The sequence below is a fragment of the Bos javanicus genome, chromosome 8, assembly GCF_032452875.1.
Source record: "Bos javanicus breed banteng chromosome 8, ARS-OSU_banteng_1.0, whole genome shotgun sequence".
Classification (NCBI taxonomy): domain Eukaryota; kingdom Metazoa; phylum Chordata; class Mammalia; order Artiodactyla; family Bovidae; genus Bos; species Bos javanicus.
Window position 1 is genome coordinate 84645618 of NC_083875.1, and position 22200 is coordinate 84667817.

At 38.0% G+C, this 22200-nt stretch overlaps 1 protein-coding gene across 1 annotated transcript in view; it reads left to right on the top strand.

Moving 5' to 3' along the window:
* The window catches only part of CENPP (centromere protein P), a 232061-nt gene that overhangs the window by 16486 nt on the left and 193375 nt on the right, over positions 1 to 22200 (top strand). Inside the window, exons 2-4 of the mRNA XM_061426210.1 lie at positions 1864 to 2045; positions 3739 to 3827; positions 19992 to 20080. Of these exons, the coding sequence (XP_061282194.1) occupies positions 1864 to 2045; positions 3739 to 3827; positions 19992 to 20080 (360 nt within the window). The remainder of the gene's footprint in view (positions 1 to 1863; positions 2046 to 3738; positions 3828 to 19991; positions 20081 to 22200) is intronic.

Sequence of the window (22200 nt, forward strand, 5' to 3'; positions counted from 1 at the left end):
CATGATCTTAGTTTATTTTATAGTTGTTTCTAATATATAGAAGTATGGTATTATAACTTGGATCAGTTCATTTCAGTCGCTCAGTTGTGTCCAACTCTGCAACCACATGAACTGCAGTATGCCAGGCCTCCCTGTCCATCACCAACTCCTGGAGTTTACCTAAACTCACGTCCATTGAGTCGGTGATGCCATCCAACCATCTCATCCTCTGTCATCCCCTTCTCCTCCTGCCCTCAATCTTTCCCAGCATCAGGGTCTTTTTCAATGAGTCAGCTCTTTGCATGAGGTGGCCAAAGTATTGGAGTTTCAGCTTCAACATCAGTCCTTCCAGTGAATACCTAGGACTGATCTCGTTTAGGATAGACTGGTTGGATTGCCTTGTGGTCCAAGGGACTCTCAAGAGTCTTCTCCAACACCACAGTTCAAAAGCATCAATTGTTCTGCACTCAGCTTTCTTTATACTCCAACTCTGACATCCATATATGACTACTGGAAAAACCATAGTCTTGACTAGGTGGACTATAGTTGACAAAGTAATGTCTCTGCTTTTTAATATGCTATCTAGATTGGTTGTAACTTTCCTTCCAAGGAGTAAGTGTCTTTTAATTTCATGGCTGCAATCACCATCTGCAGTGATTTTGGAGCCTCTCAAAATAAAGTCAGCTACTGTTTCCACTTTTTCCCCATCTATTTGCCATGAAGTGTTGGGACCGGATGCCATGATCTTAGTTTTCTGAATGTTGAGCTTTAAGCCAACTTTTTCACTCTCCTCTTGCATCAAGAGGCTCTTTATTCTTCTTCACTTTCTGCCATAAGGGTGTGTCATCTGCATATCTGAGGTTATTGATATTCCTCCCAGCCATCTTGATTCCAGCTTGCGCTTCATCCAGCCCAGCGTTTCTCATGATGTACTCTGCATATAAGTTAAATAAGCAGGTGACAATATACAGCCTTAACATACTCCTTTTCCTGTTTGGAACCAGTCTGTTATTTCATGTCCAGTTCTAACTGTTGCTTCCTGACCTGCATAGAGGTGTCTCAAGAGGCAGGTCAGGTGGTCTGGTATTCCTGTCTCTTTCAGAATTTTCCACAGTTTATTGTGATCACACAGTCAAAGGCTTTGGCATAGTCAATAAAGCAGAAATAGATGTTTTTCTGGAACTCTCTTGCTTTTTCAATCATCCAGCGGATGTTGGCAATTTGATCTCTGGTTCCTCTGCCTTTTCTAAAACCAGCCTGAACATCTAGACGTTCATGGTTCACGCACTGCTGAAGCCTGGGTTGGAGAATTTTGAGCATTACTTTACTAGTGTGTGAGATGAGTGCAGTTGTGTGGTAGTTTGAGCATTCTTTGGCATTGCCTTTCTTAGGGATTGGAATGAAAACTGACCTTTTGCAGTCCTGTGGCCACTGCTGAGTTTCCAAATTTGCTGGCATATTGAGTGCAGCACTTTCACAGCATCATCTTTTAGGATTTGAAATAACTCAACTGGAATTCCATCACTTCCACTAGCTTTGTTCATAGTGATGCTTCCTAAGGCCCACTTGAGTTCACATTCCAGGTTGTCTGGCTCTAGGTGAGTGATCACACCATCGTGATTATCTGGGTCGTGAAGATCTTTTTTGTACAGTTCTTCTGTGTATTCTTGGCACCTCTAACTTGGTTAGGATGTTTTATATTGAGATTAATGGCTGCAGTGTTAATAACCACACTCATTTTAAGAAAACTCCTACTAGTGTTTTAATGGGAAGAGAATAAGAAAGATAAAATGGAAATGATTTGAAGAAATTTATAGATGTTAGTTGAAACACTTGTTAGTAGTTTCTTCATTGGAGTAATTATTTGTGTTTTGTGCTTTTTAGGAAATCATTTCAAGAAACACACCAATCACATTCTGAAGAATGGGGATTGTCAAAAGATCTGAGAAGTCATCTTGGAAGTTTAGAATCTGAACTTCAATTTCTAAGTAGACTTACTGGTATCAGTATAAGAAATTACTGCAAGAACACAGAAGACCTAACTAACACTGAGATGGCAGAAAAGAGTAAGCAGTTTTTTTTTTTTTCTTTTGGCTGCACCAAATGGCTTGCAGAATATTAATTTTAGTTTTCCAACAAGGGATTGATCCTGATTTTACAGCAGTGAAAGTGTTGAGTCTTAACCATTAGACTCCCAGGGAATTTCCAGAATAAGCATTAATTTCAATCAGGAAGTAGTATTGAGGTTTACCTTATTATGCATAGAAAATTAGTTTTCTTATCATTGAAATAAATTCTCCAAGGTAACGATTTGAATGTGTGGTTGTGGTAAATTTGTTTGTCAGGTGCCTATTGAACTTTACAGCATGTGTAATATTCTTAAAAGCTGCCTGACATAGATATTAAAGAAGACATGGTCTCTCGTTATGTACCTGAGTAGTCAAGTAACATAGAAAAGTGATTTTAAGGAAAACAGCGCTATTAGTTTGTAAATCTTAGCTGTTGTTCACTACTGATATGAGAAGTGTGTCATCTCTCATACTCAGATATTTCAAGAACTGGATCATTTGGCAGAGGAGGGTTTCTGGTCCCAGTGACTAATGCTATATTACTAAGAATCTGTGATATGCTAACAAGTAAAGAGAAGCTAATTCAGCTCTACAGTTGTATGTTGGGATCTTTGTTTAGAAGAAGGAATCATTTCAGGAAATGCTTCCTGATTAGTACAAAAATAACTCTCCTGACTGGGGAGAGCGAGAGTGAATGCATTTAGAATGGTCTTGTTTCAGAGCTTTTCCTATTGCTGATTTAGATTTCAATTTTCCTGGCTCTGCCAGGTTACTTTCAATTTTTCACATAATATCCAGCTGATCCATCTGATTTTCATCTTATAAAATTAGTTTACTCTCATCTTTTTTCTCCATATCCTTGTAGAGTTGTGCCCTTCTGGTAGAAAGGCCAATACAGGGTAGATTAAGAGGTACAAACTATTAGGTGTAAAATAAGCTATAAGGGTATATTGTACAATATGGGGAATATGGCCAATATTTTATAGTAACTGTAAAGGAGTATAACCTTTAAATATTGTGAATCACTGTATTATCCACCTGTAACATATATCGTATAGTACCTGTACTCCAGTTTAAAAAAAGAGCGAATTGTGTCCTTCTAAAAACAACTTCATTAGAAAAATATAATAAAGTCAAAATCATGGTTATCTCCTTTCTGAGACATATTGTATAACTTGGAAAAGGCATGAGGAACTTTATGCGATATGTTAAAATTTCTGTATCTTGATCTTGATCAAGTATACAGCAAGTATACTTGCTGTATACTTAAGAATAGGACATTTTATGAGTGTATTTGTGTTATACCTAAAAAATACTTTTGCTATCATTTTAGTAACGTTTGGAGAGTTAACTGAGATAATTGCATGGATTTAATGTATTGTCTAACTGGAGCCAGACAATGTTGAAAATATGAAAAATCCAATTATCATAATTTGAATTTGTCTAGGGTTATACTATCATATTTCTATTTCTTACTTTAATCTTTGGTATCATTGAGAACTAGAAAATACAAGTTATCTTTAATCATATTTCTCAAAGGTGCACATCCTTCCAAGTATTTTCAATGCAAATGCTAATACTCTCACACATAAATGCATGTGTATTATAGACAGCCACACAAAATTAAATAATTGATATTTAAAGAAAATTGTTATTTGCAAATAAAAATCTTTGTTTTTCTGATTTACAGGTATTAAAAAAGTTTTGCAGAGACACAGATTATCAGGAAATTGCCACATGATTACGTTTCAGCTTGAATTTCAGATTCTGGAAATCCAGGTAAATGAAAGAACATGTTGTGGTAGATAACACAGATTCTGCTGTTATGAAATAAAAATACCCTACACCCCAGTTTTCAGCAGTGGCTGAGTTGAGGAGACATTCCTGAGCAGGACCCCTTGTAGCATGTTCACACAAAGTGGTACCATTAAAACATTTTTTTTTTTAATATGACTACCCCAGCAACTGCATATGGTAGTATTATTGCTGAGAGCATAGTCTTTATTGGAATAGATGTAATGAGATGTTTGTGGGATTCCAGTGTGAGCCCTGAGGTCATGTGAACAGTCTTGGATGCCCTCAGTAGTCATCAATCATCTGTTAGTTATTTATTGCTGCTTAACATTTTCTCCCAAATTGAACAGTTTAAAACAACAAAAACCATTTATTATCTCACCATTTTCTGTGAGGCAGGAATTTGTGAGTAGCACAGTTGGTGTTCTTCCTCTGGCCTCTCCTATAGTTGTGGTCATCTGGGACCACCACAATCTGAAGACTGTTCAGAGCTGAAGGATTAGACGTCAGGATGGTCATGGTTATGCCAGCCAGTTATACAGGACTACTGAGGCACAACACTGGAGGAAGATACTCTTGGCTAGGATTTTCACATAAAATCAGAAAGGAGACAGACAGAATGTTAACATGCAACCCCTGGCCAGCATAGGGAGAATAAGACTCAGAGATCTTCAAAGTCTGGCTCCAAGAAGGGTTGGATCCAGGCATAATTTTGAGAACTAACCAAGTCTGGACATGTGCTTTGATAGCAAAAAACCAATTTCAATCAGTTTGTTTTATGAGTTTGGGCCTATAGGGAGAATGTATAGAGGAGAGAACAGGTAAGGACAGGCAAATTGCCTTGGCCTCAGTTCATCAGATAACTAAAGTGAATGTAGACCAGTTGTCACAGCCAAGTCATAGGGATAAGCTATTTGTTTGCACTCACAGTACTGTGCCTGGATTCCTCATGCTTATCCTCAGCCACAGAAATAGCCTCAAGTTGTCCCTTTTTGTATAGGGGTTGATGCCAGATATTAGAAGTTACCCCCAACTAGTCATGAGTGATTGGGTCTAGGTGTCTGCACTAGAAGTTTTGCCTCTTGAGAACTCTTTGCAGTCTATGTCCCTGGTGGTCACCACTGACCCTGGCAGGCTGAGAACTGACTAGGTCTCTCATCTGATGACAGAGTTTCCAACTTGCTCCCACCTCAGGGTATCTCTCTTTAGTCTGTCAAAGTGACACACGAACATCCACAGTGTGGCATTACCAAAACCAGTTGAGCAGGATGTCAGGTACATGGGTGATGAGTATCCTTGGAAATACACTGCTGGCAGGTTGGCACCAGGTCTTCTTGAAGCCATGCAAAATTCTCAGGATGATACTATAGTTCTGCATGACCTCAAAGATCATCTGCTGAAGACTAGAATAAAATATGGACCCAATTGAGTTGATCTCATTTATGATGAACAGCCCATTCCAGGACTCCAGACTCCTCAGAATTCCTGGATGTTGTCCCATTGCAGAAGGATGCATAGTTGGACCAACCGCCTTTTCTTTCTGGTTAATGTGATCTTAAACTCAGAGTGGTGATATACCAATGCTTACTTGCATTCTTGCCTCCATTAATGGCCAGGCCTATAGACTGTGTCAGGTTGGCAGAATCAGACCTCTGAGATCTAGTTCTATGTCTTAAAACATCTGCACTATCAGTGTATACATGTCCAGGAAACTGCTCAGGGACATCCTATTAGGTTGGTGCAAAAGTAATGGCAGTTTTGCATTGTTGAACTTTGCTGCTTGATATTGGAATACCTTCTTAAATAAATATGGTTATGTTATACATCATTTTAATGTACATTTCTCACTTTATGTTTCTTTGCTAATTACTTATTACTTGCTGTTTATTTTATATTTATTTTAGACTATAGAAATGATATTAGACAAAAAGGAAATTTGAGGAGTTTTTTAATCTATGTTCAAAATGGGTTGTAAAGCAGAAGAGACAATTCATAACATCAATAACACATTTGGCCCAGAAACTGCTAACGAGCATACAGTGCAGTGGTGGTTCAAGAAGTTTTGCAAAGGAGACAAGAGCCTTGAAAATGAGGAGCCTAGTAGCTGGCCATCATAGGTTGACAATGACCAACTGAGAGCAATCATCGAAGTTGACCCTCTTACAACTACATGAGAAACTGCCAGAGAACTCAATGTCAACTATTCTGTGGTCATTTGGCATTCAAAGCAAATTGTAAAGGTGAAAAAGCTCAGTAAGTGAATGCCTCATGAGCTGACCGAAAATTTAAAAACCGTTGGTTTGAAATGTCGTCTTGGCTTATTCTGTGTAACAACAGTGAACCACTTTTCAATTAGATTGTGATGTGTGATAAAAAGTGGATTTTATACAACAACCGACAGTGACCAGCTCAGTGGTTCGACTGAGGAGGAGCTCCAAAGCACTTCCCAAAGCAAACGTGCACCAGAAAAAAGTCATGGTCACTGTTTGGTGGTCTGCTGCCCATCTGATCAACTCCTGCTTTCTTAATCCCAGCAAAACCATTGCATCAGAGAAGTATGCTCAGCAAATTGATGAGATGCCCCAAAAACTGCAACACCTGAAGCCAGTATTGATCAACAGAATGGGTCCAGTTCTGCTCCACAACAATGCCTGAATCCATGTTGTACAACCAATGTTTCAGAAGTTGAACGAATCAGACTACGAAGTTTTGCCTCATCTGCCATATTCACCTGACCTCTTATCAATTGACTACTACCTTCTCAAAGTATCTCAGCAACTTTTGGCAGGGAAAATATTACCATACCCAGCAGGAGGCAGAAAATGCTTTCCAAGAGTTTGTTGAATCCCGAAGCATGAATTTTTATGCTACAGGAATAAACAAACTTATTTCTCATTGGTAAAAATGTTTTGATTGTAATGGTTCCTATTTTGATTAATAAAGATGTGTTTGAGCCTAGTTATAATGATTTAAAATTCATAGTCTGAAACTTCAGTTACTTTTGTATCAACCTAATAGTAGCCTTGGGCTTTTATAGGCTTTTTCTTCCATTGTTATTTATCTTTTTTATAGTCACTCCCTGGGTTATCTGGAGAGAAGCCAGATTGCTGGTAAAATTAGGCTCCTCCTTGGGAAGTTGTTGTTCAGTCACTCAACCATGTCTGACTCTTTGCAACCTTGTGGACTGCAGCACACCAGGCTTCCCTGTCCTTCACCATCTCCTGGAGTTTGCTCAAACTCATGTCCATTGAGTTGGTAATGCCATCCAACCATCTCATCCTCTGTCATCCCCTTCTCCTCCTGCCTTCAACCTTTACCAGCATAAGGGTCTTTTCTAATGAGTAGGCTCTTCACCTCAAGTGGCCAACATATTGGAACTTCAGCTTCAGCATCAGTCCTTCCAATGAATATTCGGAGTTGATTTCCTTTAGGATTGACTGGTTTGATCCCCTTGCAGTCCAAGGGACATGTATGGGAAGCTGTACATGAGTCCAGTTGGATAAAAGACGATACTCTGAAGTTGAGATGAACAATCTACTCGGTGCAGCTGTACATTCCAGGATAGGCTGTGGCCAAAAGTTGATTGGTGTGCTCATTAGTGGGGCTTTGGTCTGAGAGATAGAATAGACTATTTTAATTTCATTTTGTTGAAGTTGCATACTTGTGGTCACTTTAATCCTTTGAAGGAAAGCATCAGTGGCAATGTGATCACATCAGAAGTCAGATCACACATAAGGTTTCAATTTAGGGACATTTTTTTAAATAATGTGATGTGCTTCTGAAGAATGGCTATTATTTGACCAGAGGCATTCCTAGCATGAACTGGTACTGCAGTTCCCACAGTGGCTTGACTTGAATGGTCCTGGGTGGCCACCATGAAGTCACACAGACAGGACCAGAGCCATGTGGGGCCTGCCATACATACTATAGTGACTATACTCCCTACCTCCTACCAGACAGTAGTGATACCAGCCCAGACCTCACCTCCCTATCAACAGTACTTTAAGCTAATATTCTGATCCTCATATTGCCAAAGCATGATTGAAAATTTTGTAACCATTTTATAATGGCCTGCAGTTACACTGTTAGTTCATATGCTTAACAAATTAAAATTAGTTGTACTCCATGTAACAGAAAACTTTATCTCTGTTGCTTAAACAAAATTGCAAGATCTGTTTTCAAGGACTAGTATTGTGGTTTTATGATCATCAGGCTCTGCCATCACCCACGTGGCTGCCACATTGTGGTGCATTTCAGACATTGGGAAAGAGCTGGGCAAACAGGGGCTCACCTTTTCCATTGAACAGCATTTTGTAGAAATTGTAATACCCATCATTTTCACCTGCATTCTAATGGCCAATAAGTAAGTACAGGGAAGGCTGGAAATTTAGTCTTCATTACGCATGGCCATGTGACCAATGGAAAAATTGGAGCAAGAAAGAAGTCCACATATTGCGGACTACCAGCAGTTTCTGTCCCATATACTTTAGGGGATGCAGGAAAAAAAACTAAGGAAAAGAACAATTCATACAATTCGAAAGACCTAAAACTCAGTAATCGCTGAATCTCTAAAGGGACGTAAGTTGTTATTATATACATTTCAAAGTATGTAGGTGCTTTTGAACTGCTTGGTTTTACCTAATTTGCTATAGAAAGAGCATGCTGTCCCAAGCTATGTTAAGAACACTCTGTTTCTCTCTATACCTTAGAACTATATCTCTAGTGAAATTGCCAGGTTAAAGGAGATGTACATGTACATTTTGATTGATAGTACCGAACTGCCTTCTAAAATCCTTTTACCATTTTACATGTTGGGCAGATTTTTATACTTGAGACTGATAGAAAAAAAGCAGTGGTAAAGAAATAGCTATATTTTATGTTCTAAAATATTTTTAAAAAACAAAATTTCCACTAGAGGGAGATGTTTAGCTATCAGAAAGTTTAAAAGTAATCTAATAAGTCTATCTTACTTTAGAATATTGTTTTTATGAAATCATAGTAGTACAGTGTTAGAAACCACAGGTGACCTAAAATCGTATAAATCAGATGTTGGGACCAAAAGTAAACTGATAGATTATCTGGCTCAACCCTCTTACTCTGTAGGGAAACACACCCAGAATGTTTGAATGATTACCCATGTTGGCACAGTTCTTCTTGTCATATGCAATTGGAGCATACAATTCTTTTCTCCAGATTTACTGTCTGATGTTATTAGTGTTGTTGTACTGTTTGTGAGGAGTTGCAAGAATATTAGAATTAACATGTATCAGCATTCATAGTCCATGTAGCACAATAAATCAAATGGGTGGCAGTTCGTGGAATAAGAGACAAATTGAATGTATTTTTGTAACTGCTCTCCCTGAAACCCAACGAACTGGAAAAAATGATCCAAAAATAGGGAACTTTTTAAACTAAAAAGAATATTTGTCTTGGTACAAGTTCAACTACTGGGAGCTATAAAAAATAAAATTGACAGCTTGGGTAATCACAAAGTTATGTGCGACAACCAAGAACAATGGCAGGGTTGAACAATAAGGTTCACCTCCTACACAGAGCCAGCCCTTCAAAACTGAAGAGGTGGCTGTTTCATCTAATGCATAGAAACAAACAAAGACAATTAGGTAAAATGAAGAAAGATAGTAATATGTTTGAAACAAAAAAGAACAAGATACAGCCTCAGGAAAAAAACCTTAATGATGCAGAGATAATTTACCTGATGAAGAGTTCAAAGTAATGGTCACAAAGATGGTAACAAACTCAGGAAAAGAATGCATGAATACATTAAGAACTTCAACAAAGATATGGAAAATATAAGTTCCAAACAGAGGTCCCTGAGTTGAAGAATACAATAACTGAATTGAAAAATATGTTAGAGAATTTCAACAGCTGACAACATGAAAGAGAATAAAAGATCAGTGAACTCAAAGACAGGGCACAGAAACTCACCAGATCAAAGCAAAAAGAGGGAAAAAGAATGAAGATGAAGGTAGCCTAAGGGATTTATGGGATAAAATGAAGCATGCTAACATTCACATATAGGCATCCCAGAAGGAGAAGAGAAAGGGTACAAAAACATACTTAAACAATGGTGGTAATTTCACTTCCCTAAACTATAAAAACAATTCTTCAGATCTAGGAACCCCAGAGAGTTCCATGTTAGAGAAACCCCCCAAAACCCCACACAGAGACACATTAAAATCAAAATACCAAAATTTGAAACCCAGAAGAGACTCTTAAAAGCAACAAACAAGAGAAAAACAATTGTTATATATAAGGGAACCCCCTAAAGACTTTCAGCAGGTTTTTTAGCAGAAACTTTGCAGGTCAGAGGAGAGTGGCAGGATGTATTCAATGTGCTGAAAGAAAATAATTTCCAACCAAGATTAAACTTGGCAAAGTTATGATTCAGAATTGAAGGAGAGATAAAAGAGTTTTGCAGATAAGCAAAAGCTGAAGGAGTTTATCACCACTAAACCAGCCTTAAGAGAAATGTTAAAGGGATTTCTTTAAGCTGAAAAGGTCAGTAAATTGGTAACAGGAAAACACGAAAGTATAAATCTCACTGGTAAATGTAAATATATAAGTTTTGTTGTTCAGTTGCTAAGTTTTGTTGTTCAGTTGCTAAGTTGTGTTCGATTCTTTACAACCCCATGGACTGCCGCAGGTCAGGATAGGTAGTGAATTAATCACTTACAAAGCTACTATGAAGGTCAAAAGAAAAAAGTAAAAACAACTAACTACAATAATTATTTATGGGAGTATGGCTGAGTCCCTTTGCTCTCTACCTGAAAATATCACAACATTGTTAATCAGCTATATTCCAGTATCAAATTAAAGATATGAAACCCAAAGATAACAGAAGGAAGGGAATAAATAACATAGATCAGCAGAATTGCCTGGCGGTCTAGTGGTTAGGACTCTGCACTCTCACTGCAGAGGGCCTGTGTTTGATCCCTGGGAACTAATACCCCACAAGCCATGTGGTATGGCCAAAACAAGGAAAACTCTGAACATAGATCAGAGCAGAAACAAATGAAATAGAAACTAAAAAGATATTAGAAAAGATCAATGAAACTGCCGCTAAGTCACTTCAGTCGTGTCCGACTCTGTGCAACCCCATAGACAGCAGCCCACCAGGCTCCCCTGTCCCTGGGATTCTCCAGGCAAGAACACTGGAGTGGGTTGCCATTTCCTTCTCCAATGCATGAAAGTGAAAAGTGAAAGTGAAATCGCTCAGTCATGTCCAACCCTCAGCGACCCTATGGACTGCAGCCTTCCAGGCTCCTCTGTCCATGGGATTTTCCAGGCAAGAGTCCTGGAGTGGGGTGCCATTGCCTTCTCCACAATGAAACTAAGAGCCGGTAATTTGAAAAGATAGTCAAAACTGAATAAACATTGAGTTAGACTCACCAAGAAAAAGAAAAAAGACTTAAAAAAATCAGAAATGAAAGAGGAGTCATTACAGCTGCTACTACAGGAATACATAGGATCATAAGAGACTACTATGAACAGTTATGCACCAACAAATGGATAAACAGCTAAAAACAACCTTCCAAGGCTGAATCAGGAAGAAATAGAAAATCTGAACAGACTAATTACTAATAGATTGAATCAGTAATTTAAAACCTCCCAACTAACTAAAATCCAGGACCAGATGGTTTCACTGATAACTGTACCAAACATTTAAAGAATTAATACCAGTGGTTCTAAAACTATTCCAAAAAGCAGAGGAAGAGCACTTTGAACTCACTGTATAAGGCCAGCATTACCCTGATACCCCAAACAGACAAGGGCACAAGGAAGAAAATTATAACCCAATGTCCCTGGTGAACATAGATGCAAAAATCATTAATAAAATGTTAACAAACTAAATTCAACAATGCATTAAAAGGATCATACATGATGATCAAGTGAAATTTATTTCAGGGTTGCAGAAATTGTTAAAAATTTGCAAATCAATTGATGTGTGCATCACATTAACAGAAAAATAAGGATAAAAAATATGATTATCTCAATACATGCAAAAAAAGCATTTGATTAAAGTCAACAACCATTTAGCAAATTTAACCATTTAATCATTTCAACAAAGTGAGTATAGAGGGGATATACCTCAAAATAATAAAGGATAAATATGGTAAGCTCAACAGTGAAAATAACTCTTCCTGTAATATCTCACTGGAGTAAGAAATGGCAACCCACTCCAGTATTCTTGCCTAGAGAATCCCATGGACAGAGAACCTGGCGGGGCTACCATCTGTGGGGCCGCAAAGAATCAGACATGACTGAAGTAACTTAGCAGTAAGATCTCAGATAAGACAAAGGATGCCTACTCTTGCCATGTTTACCCAACACAGTATTGGAAGTCATAGCCAGATCGGTTATATTTTTTTAAAAAAGGACTTTGCTAGTGGCACAGTGGCTAAGAATCCACCTGTAGTGGGCACAGGTTCTGTCCTTGGTTCAGGAAGATTCCATATGCCACAGAACAACTAAACCCATGAGCCAAAACTACTGAGCCCATGTGCCCTAGAGCCGGTGCTCTGCAGCAGGAGGAGTCACTTCAATGAGAAGACCACACAACACACATGGGAGTATCATGACTACTGTGTATTTCTGGGGGAAAAGTTCAAACATTTCCATTGGTTTTGCTCTATTATTCTCATCTAGAACTGTTTTGAGTCAGTCAGACTGTAAACGTAACAAAGAAAGTCGTTCCAGTTTCCCAGGCTTTAATACTCTAGTTTCAGTTACCAAGTTTTCAGAAGTACAGAAGTGAAAGCAACACTCCATTTTCAACAGATACCTTAATGTGAACTTGACTGTGCTTCTTCAGAAGATAATATGTTCATTTTTGAAGCAGCTTTAACTCCACCTATTCTATGAACTACTGTCTCAAAAGATATTAACAGTGCTCTGTGAATAAAAGTTTCTATGGTTAAATAAATTTTGGAAATGAAGCATAAAAAAAAAAAAAAAAACAACTAGAGAATAGCCCCCACTTGCTGCAACTAGAGAAAGTCCACATGCGATAATGAAGACCCAATGCAGCCAATAAATAAATAAATTTAAATAATAATGAAAGGCATCCAAATCAGAAAGAAGTAACAATGTCACTGTTCATAGGTGATATATGTTGTTATTTATAGAAAACCCTAAAGGCTTCCTCCCCACCAAAAAACTGTTAGAATAAATGAACAAATTTAGTTAAGTTGTGGGATACAAAATCAATTAATCTGTTGCATTTCTATACGATAATAGCTACCAGAGAAATTAAGAAAGCAATTTCATTTACAATAGCATCACAAAGAATAAAATACCTACAATAAGTTTAACCAAGGAGATGAAAAGCCTATGCACAGAAAGCTATGATATTGATGAAAGAAGTTTAGAACAGAAGTAAATAGAAAGATATTCTGTGCTTGTAGATAGGAAGAATTAACATTGTTAAAATGTCCACACAGCCGAAAGCTATATACAGATTCAGTACAATGCCTACCAGAGTTCCGATGTGTTCTTCACAGAACTAGAAGAAACTCCTACAATTTGTTTGGAAGCACAAAATATCTCAAATAGCCAAAGCAGTCTTGGGAAAGAACAAACCTGGAACCATTACACATCTTGATTTCAAATTGTATTACAAAGCTATAGAGATCTAATTAATATTGTCTTGGCGTAAAGTGGACACATATGTCAGTAGAACAGAATAAAGAATCCAAGAAATAAACTCATACATATGAGTTAATTTATGTCTGCTTACCTGATAACTCAGTTGGTGAAGAAGCCGCCTGCAATGCAGGAGACCCTGGTTCAATTCCTGGGTCGGAAAGATCCACGGAAAAAGGGATAGGCTACCAACTCCAGTATTCTTGAGCTTCCTTGGTGGCTCAGCTGGTAAGGAATCGCCTGCAATGAGGGAGACCTGGTTTCAATTCCTGAGTTGGGAAGATCCCCTGGAGAAGGGAAAGGCTACCCACTCCAGTATTCTGGCCTGGAGAATTCCATGGACTATAGAGTCCATGGGATCTCAAAAAGTCAGACACAACTGAGTGACTTTCACTTTTATGTCAAAAGAGCCAAGACTATAGAATGGGGAAAGGATAGTTTCTTCAATAAATGGTGTTGGGAAAACTGGATAGCCACATGCCAAAGAATGAAACTGGACCACTCTTACATCATACACAAAACCTAACTCTAATTAACAATTAACAATATTAACTCAAAATAGATTATAAATTTGAATGTAAGACCTGAGACCATAAAAATTCTAGAAGAAAACATAGGTGGTAAGCCTCTTGACATCACTCTGACAATGACTTTTTAGATTTGACACCAAATGCAAAAATAAACAAGTGGAACTATATGAAACTAAAAAGTTTCTGCACAACAAAGGAAACCATCAACAAAATGACAAGACTGAATGGGAGAAAATAGTTGCAAATCATATCTAATAAGATATTAATATCCAAAACATGTAAATCATAGGCTTTAAAATGACAAGATAATTTGCCTATTCTAATGGGTAAAAGGCCAAAATCCAACATACACACACATACTCAAACAAAGACAAGATATTCCTCTGAGATTTTTTTTTTCCTTTCTTTTTCTTTTGTCTGTGTGGGTTATCATAGCTTTATATGAGATGTAGTTCACATACCATATAATTTATCCATTTAAGGTATACATTCAGCAGTTTTTAATCTATTCAGATTTGTGCAACCATCACCGCATCCAGTTTAGAACTTTATTACCTCAAAGAGAAACTTCATGCTCTTTATCACCCCTCATTTGCCCTTCTTCTGCCCAAACCTGACTTATCCATATATCTTCTGTCTCTATAGATGTGCCTATTCTGGGCATTTCATAAAAAATGGAGTTACGTAATTTTTGGTCTTTTTTGACCAATTTCTTTTACTTAGCACCACTATTTTCAGGATTCATTCATTCATGTTATCACATGTATTGTTACTTCATTCTTTTTTTCTAGCTGTGCTGTGAGGATATATCACATTTTGTTTCTTCATTCATCAGCTAAGAAACAGTTGGCAGCTTGTTTTTTCCTTTTGGCTGCTATGGATAACACTTCTGAAACTACTCATGTATAGGTTTTTCGGTGGACATATTTTTCATTTCTCTTGTGTGTATCTAGGTAGAGAATTACTATGGGGCTTCCTTGGGTGCTCAATGGTAAAGAATACACCTGCTAAGCAGGAGAACACCTGCAATGCAGAAGACTTGGGTTCAATCCTTGGGTTGAGAAAATTCCCTGGAGAAGGAAATAGCAACTCACTTGAGTATTCTAGCCTTGAAACCCCGTAGACAGAGGAGACTGGTGGGCTACAGCCCTTAGAATCACAAGAGTTGGACACAACTTTGCGACTAAACCACCAGCACCAGAAAATTACTGGGTCAGATGGAAGTACCAGATATGACTAGTATGTTGAGCATTTTTTCATAAGTTTATTGGCCATTTGTATTATCATCTTTGATGAAATGTATGTTGAGATCCATTGCCCAGTGTTTAATTGGGTTATTTGTCTTTTTATTATTGAGTTGTAAGAGTATTCTGGAAATTTGTTTCTGATTAGATGTGGTAGTAGATGCCCACAGTCTTCTTTAACTACAGCTGCTGCTAATAATTCCCACTATATTCTTGAGCAGCTGAAAAACTAAACAAAGATTACAAGCCATTAATACCCATTTCTCCAGCAGCTGAAAATACTGAAAAGTCAGATACACCCAGACAAATGGGGAAGAGTCAGTCATTTATCTGCTCATCCTGTATCCTTAGGAAATAGCAGAAATTGCTGGATCTACTCCTGTAAACAAAAAAGATCCACAGAGTACACAGCACAAAGATGGTACAGAGTTTGTTCATCATCATTTAGGATTCTTGCCATGAAAGGAATTAGAAAATGGAGTTAAAGTCTCTTTGAAAGAATGAATCCAGGAAATGCAAGAACATGCTATATTGTAACTGTTTACATTCTCAAATGAAAACATTCAAAGAAAACTGAATAAAAGGGAAAGACAGCTGAGAGAAAGAAAGGAAGAAAGAATAAAATGATTATAGTGCTGAAAGCTAAATTAGGAGTAGCTAGGAGTAGAATATAGGAGAAGGCAATGGCAACCCACTCCAGTACCCTTGCCTGGCGAATCCCATGGACAGAGGAGCCTGGTAGGCTGCAGTCCATGGGGTCGCATAGAGTCAGACACGACTGAGCGACTTCACTTTCACTTTTCACTTTCATGCATTGGAGAAGGAAATGGCAACCCACTCCACTATTCTTGCCTGGAGGATCCCAGGGACGGGGGAGCCTGGTGGGCTACTGTCTATGGGGTTGCACAGAGTTGGACACGACTGAAGCGACTTAGCAGCAGCAGCAGCAGGAATAGAATATGGAGGATAGGCTTGAGAAAAACCACAAGTGCAACTGAAAAGAAGAAAAATCTGGAAAACAAAATGAAGATTTGTGTGATTTTTTTCCAAAAAACAACCAAAAAAATGAAACAGAAATGATAGGTAAATATATAGCATGAGAAAATTTACTGAAGAAGAAAACCTTTATTTTGCACCTTAAAATATTTAACAGTTTATTTAACAATCCTCATTATTGTATATAGTGTTGTTTTAGATTTTTGTAGTAAGGAGCTGTTAGGCTTTGTCTTCATTTCATATTTCTTTAAAATACAAATTGGTGTAGATGGTAAAGATCTGCCTGCAATGCAGGAGACTGGGGTTCGATCTCTGGGTTGGGACGATCCCCTGGAGGAGGAAATAGCAACCCACTTCGGTATTCTTGCCTGGAAAATCCCATGGACAGAGAAACCTGGTGGGCTACAGTCCATGGGGTTGCAAAGAGTCAATGATAAATTAGAATTCAAATTGCTGAGGCAGAGAGTATAAACTTTTTAAGTTATGCATTATCAAAATGATGTTATAGATTAACATGTCATCTCATTGTTTTATATTTACATTTATCCTGTCAGAGTGAACTTTTTTTTTCCATGTAACTTGTCATTTACCTATAAGTTTTTAGTTCATGTTCTTTGCCTTTTTCTTTTAAATTTTCATATCTCCTTGTCATGTTTATAGAACAAATTTTCCTTGTTTATTACTTTTCTTTTAGTTATGTCATTTTATAGCAATAGTTTGTATTTTTATGTAATCATATTTGCTATTTTGTTGTTGCTGTTTACTTAGAAAGTTCTTTCTCACTCAGTAATCGGTTAAATGTCTATATTTCTTCCTCATATTTTATGGCTTCAGTGTTTACATTGAAGTAAGTAATTCACTCAGTGTTCATTTTCATTTTGTTTAGGTTTGGAGTGAGGATCTGAGGCATTCTTTTAAGAAATAACCTAGATCTTCCCTAGTGGCTCAGTGGTAAAGAATCTGCCTGCTAATGCAGGGGACACAGGGTTGATCCCTGGTCTGGGAAGATGCCACATGCTGCGGGACAGCTAAGGTTTATACCACAACTACTGAGTCTGTGCTCTAGAGCCCAGGAGCCACAACTGCTGAGCCCATGTGCCACAATTACTATAGCATGAATGCTCTAGAGCCTGTGCTCTGCAGCAAGAGAAGCCAACTCAGTGAGAAACCTGTGCCCCCACTTACTGTAACTAGAGAGAAAGCCCATACAGCAATGAAGACCCAGTACAGCCAAATAAATAAATAATATTTTTTAAAAAGAAGTAACCCTTTTGCACAGTGAAGAAAATCATAAACGAAACGACAACCCACAGAATGGGAGAAAATATTTTCCAATGAAGCAACTGGCAAGGGATCACTCTCCGAAATAAACATACAGCTCATACAACTCAATACCAAAACAATGAACAACCCAATCAAGAAATGGGCAGAAGATCCAAATAGACATTTCTCCAAAGAAGACATAGAGATAGCAAGAGGCATATGAAAAGATGTTCAACATCACTAATTGTTAGAAAAATACAATCAAAACTGCAATGAGGTATCACCTCATGGATGATTCTGGTGATGGTCAGAATCCCCATCACCAAAAAATCTACAAAAACCAAATGCTAGAGTGGGTGGAGAAAGGGAACCCTCTCACACTGTTTGTGGGAACGTAAATCAGTACAACCGTTACGGAGAATAGTATGGAGGTTCCTTAAAAGACTGAAAATAGAGCTGTCAATCCCATTGGTGGGAATAAGTCTGAATAAAAACGTGGTTTGAAAGGAGTTTTTATTGTTCAGTCACTAAATTGTGTCCAACTCTTTGTTGTTTCACTGTTTCCACTTTTTCCCCATCTGTTTACCATGAAGTGAGAGGATGGAATGCCATGATCTTACTTTTTTGCATGCTGGATCTTAAGCCAGCTTTTTCACTCTCCTTATTAACCCTCAGAGAAGGCAATGGCAATCCAATCCAGTACTCTTGCCTGGAAAATCCCATGGGCGGAGGAGCCTGGGAGGCTGCAGTCCATGGGGTCACTAAGAGTTGGACACGAGGACACAACTGAGCGACTTCACTGTCACTTTTCACTTTCCTGCATTGGAGAAAGAAATGGCAACCCACTCCAGTATTCTTGCCTGGAGAATCCCAGGGACGGGAGAGCCTAGTGGGCTGCCATCTATGGGATAGCACAGAGTCGGACACAACTGAAGTGACTTAGCAGCAGCAGCAGCAGCATTAACCCTCAGCAAGAGTCTGTTTAGTTCCTCTTCGCTTTCTGCCATTAGAGTGGTATCTTTCAAAGGATAATGTACCCTGGTGTTCATTGCAGCACTGATTACAATAACCAGGACATGGAAGCAACTTCAGTGTCCATTGACAGAAGAATGGATCAAGAAGATGCGGTACAATGGAACATTACTCAGCCATAAAAAGGAGGAATAATGTCATTTGCAGCTACATAGACGGACCTAGAGATTGTCATACTGAGTGAAATCAGATAGAGAAAGACAAATGTGTATCACTTATGTGTGGAATCTTAAAAAAAAAAGGTACAAATGAAATTATTTTCAAAACATAAATAGAGTCACAGATGTAAAAAAACAAACTTATGGTTAATAAGAGGAAGGGGGAAAGGGATAAATTAGAAGATTGGGATTGACATGTTGTTGTTTAGTCACTAAGTTGTGTCCAACTCTTTGTGGCCCCATGGACTGCACACTAGGCTTCTCTGTCCTTCACTGTCTCCCAAAGTTTGCTCAAACACATGTCCATTGAGTCAGTGATACCATCCAACCATCTCATTCTCTGTCGCCTTCTTCTGCCCTCAGTCTTTCCCAGCATCAGGGTTTTTTCCAACGAGTCAGCTCTTTGCATCAGGTGGCCAAAGAATTGGAACTCCTACTTCAGCATCAGTCCTTCCAAAAAATATTCAGGATTGATTTCCTTAAAGATTGACTGGTTTAATCTCCTTGCTGTCCAAGGGACTCTTAGTCTTCTCCAGCACAACCGTTTGAAAGCATCAATTCTTCAGCACTCAGCCTCCTTTATGGTCCAGCTCTCACATCCATACATGACTACTGAAAAAAAATAGCTTTGGCTATATGGACCTTTGTTAGCAAAGGATATCTCTACTTTTTAATACACTGTTTATGCTGTCTAGATTAGTCATAACTTTTCTTCCAAGGAACAAGTGTCCTTTAATTTCATGGCTGCAGTCCTGTCCACAGTGATTTTGGGGCCCAAGAAAATAAAGTCTTTCAGTATTTCCATTTTTTCCCTGTCTATTTGCCATGAAGTGACAGGATCAGATGCCATGATCTTAGTTTTTTGAATGTTGAATTTTAAGCCAGCTTTTTGACATGTATAGACATTTTACATATAAAATGGATAACTAATAAGGGCTATAGCACAGGGAATTCTACTCAGTACTCTGTAATGATCTATATGGGGAAAGAATCTTAAAAAAAGACTGTGGATGTCTGTGTATGTATAACTGATTCACTGTGCTGTGCATTTGAAATTAGCACAACATTATAAACCAACTGTACCCCAGTAAAAAAAATTTTTTTAAGTAACCCATATTTGCAGTACTTTTTATTGGTTACTTTTCCTATAACTTAGTGACATTTCATTTGGCGTATTTTGAAAAGTAGTTTTTTCTCCTTATTTAAAAGTTGACTGTGCTTTGATAAAAAAAAAAAAAGCTTTTTTTTTTGTTCTTATTTTAGGATAAAGAGAGTTTATCTTCTGTTATTACTGACCTCAGCATAATAATGGAGCCTACGGAATATTCAGAATTAAGTGAATTTGTGTCTAGGTAAGATATTTACTTATTTTTATAAAGATATTTCTTTCAGCTTACAATTTTAAGTTTACCTGTTCTTTTTCTTGATAAGTAAATATCAAAATGCCTCTAAAAGCATAACACCGGTTTTGGTCCTGATACGTAGGCACTGTGCTAAGGGGGAAGTGAAGTGAAGTGAAGTTGCTCAGTCGTGTCCGACTCTTTTCGACCCCATGGACTGTGGCCTGCTACGCTCCTCCATCCATGGGGTTTTCCAGGCAAGAGTACAGGAGTGGGTCGCCATTTCCTTCTCCAGAGAATCTTCCTGACCAAGGGATCGAACCCAGGTGTCTCGCACTGGAGGCAGACGCTTTACCCTCTGAGCCACCAGGGAATTTAAGGGGGAACATGACATCTGTTAGCAACTGACAGGAGGGCAGAGTGACTGGGGGAGTGTTGGATAAGATACAGTTAGCAATGTATGTAAGGTCCACATTATGGATTTTGGAGCTTGACCATAGTCCTATGACAAATGTCAAGGTATGGAAAGATTTTAAACAGAGCCTAAGCGAGGCAAAATTTTGACATCTCGGAAAGGATTGTTCTTGATGTTGCAGGGAGAAGGGATTTAAGGGGTGCAAAATTGGATACAGGAGGATCGGTGACTAGCCCATTAAAACAGTTCAGGGAAACAGAAATTTGTAGTTTGGAATAGACTAATGGTGGCTGAGGTAGAGGACTGGGTAGATGGGGTATATTTAGGAAGCACCATTGAATAGGCATGATATTGGTTGAAAAAGAGGGGTCAGGAGTCACTGACAAATGATAATTCCTTGATGATGGTGACTGCATTTGTTGAGATAGGAAGAGTTGCAAGAAGAGCATGTCAAATGAGATTGTGGCTTCAGTTTGGACATGTTGAACATAAGTGCCTTTGAAACACTAAAGTAAAAATAAGAAGTAGGCAGCTAAGAAGAGATGTAAGTAGTAGATATAAACACTGGGGTTTTCCACCAGTGGGTAAAGTTAAAACTTTGAGCAAGAATGAGATTGCCTGTGGAGAGAATATAGAAAATAGGGAAAGGACTGAAACTGAACCTTGAAGAATTCTAAAATGTATGTTGAATAGATTTGAAGGATCCTGCAAAGGATTTAGAAAACTGAAAGATGGGAGGGCAAACCAGGAATTTATTGTTGACCTTTGCCAATTGGATTGACAATTTTTCTTACACGTTTTTAAATAAATCCTTCCAGTGTCTACCGGAGTACATAGGTTGTGAAAAGAAGTCTGCTATATTGTTTGTGTGTATGCATGCATTTTGGGGGCTGCTTTCATATCTATTAATTTTTTTTGACAGTTTCTGCTATTTCTAGAGAGTGTTTATGTGAACATTTCTAGCCATATCTTTTCAGGTACTTTTTCTGTCCTTTTCTCTTTCTTCTTCTCCAACTCTGATTACTTATATGTTAAAACATTTGATATATTATGTTATCTTCAAGTTCTGCAATGAGCTCACTGAAGGGATTCGTCATGTCTAAAGTAATGTTGTTTTTATTTCTAGTGTTTTCATTTGATTCTTAATTTTTTCTCTCTGCTTAAATTCCCCATTTTTTCATGAATATTATCTAGCTTTCTTACTAGATCTTTTAATCTATTAATCATAGTTATTTTTTTCTTTAATGTTTATTACAGAAATTTTCAAATATAGGTTCCTACTGCTTTCCAAAAATAGAGCATTCCTATGAAACCTTTTGTAAGCCAAAATAGTGTAAAGCAAAGAAGCTGTTACCTCTGGACAGTTTTTGCTAATAGATGTGCAGAATAAATCAAGATATAGCACAGATAGTCACAGACACAGTTCAAAGTTTGATACTGAGATGCTGAGTGTGGTTTCTGGGGAAGGAGCTTGATGGTACCAGTCTTGCTGCTCAAGGTGCATGTTGGCTTGCTGCAAAACAAACCCTGAATCCTGTTTTCACTTTTCACCTTTTTTCGTAAAAGTGAAGATTCTTTTCAGATTTCTTTTGATTAGCAACAAGAAGTAATAATGTAGGTCTTTGGTAGAAGTAAAGTGGTGTGAGTATTCCTTGCTGGCTCAGTGGTAAAGAATCTGTCTACCAAAGCAGAGACATGGGTTCTGGTTTGGGAAAAT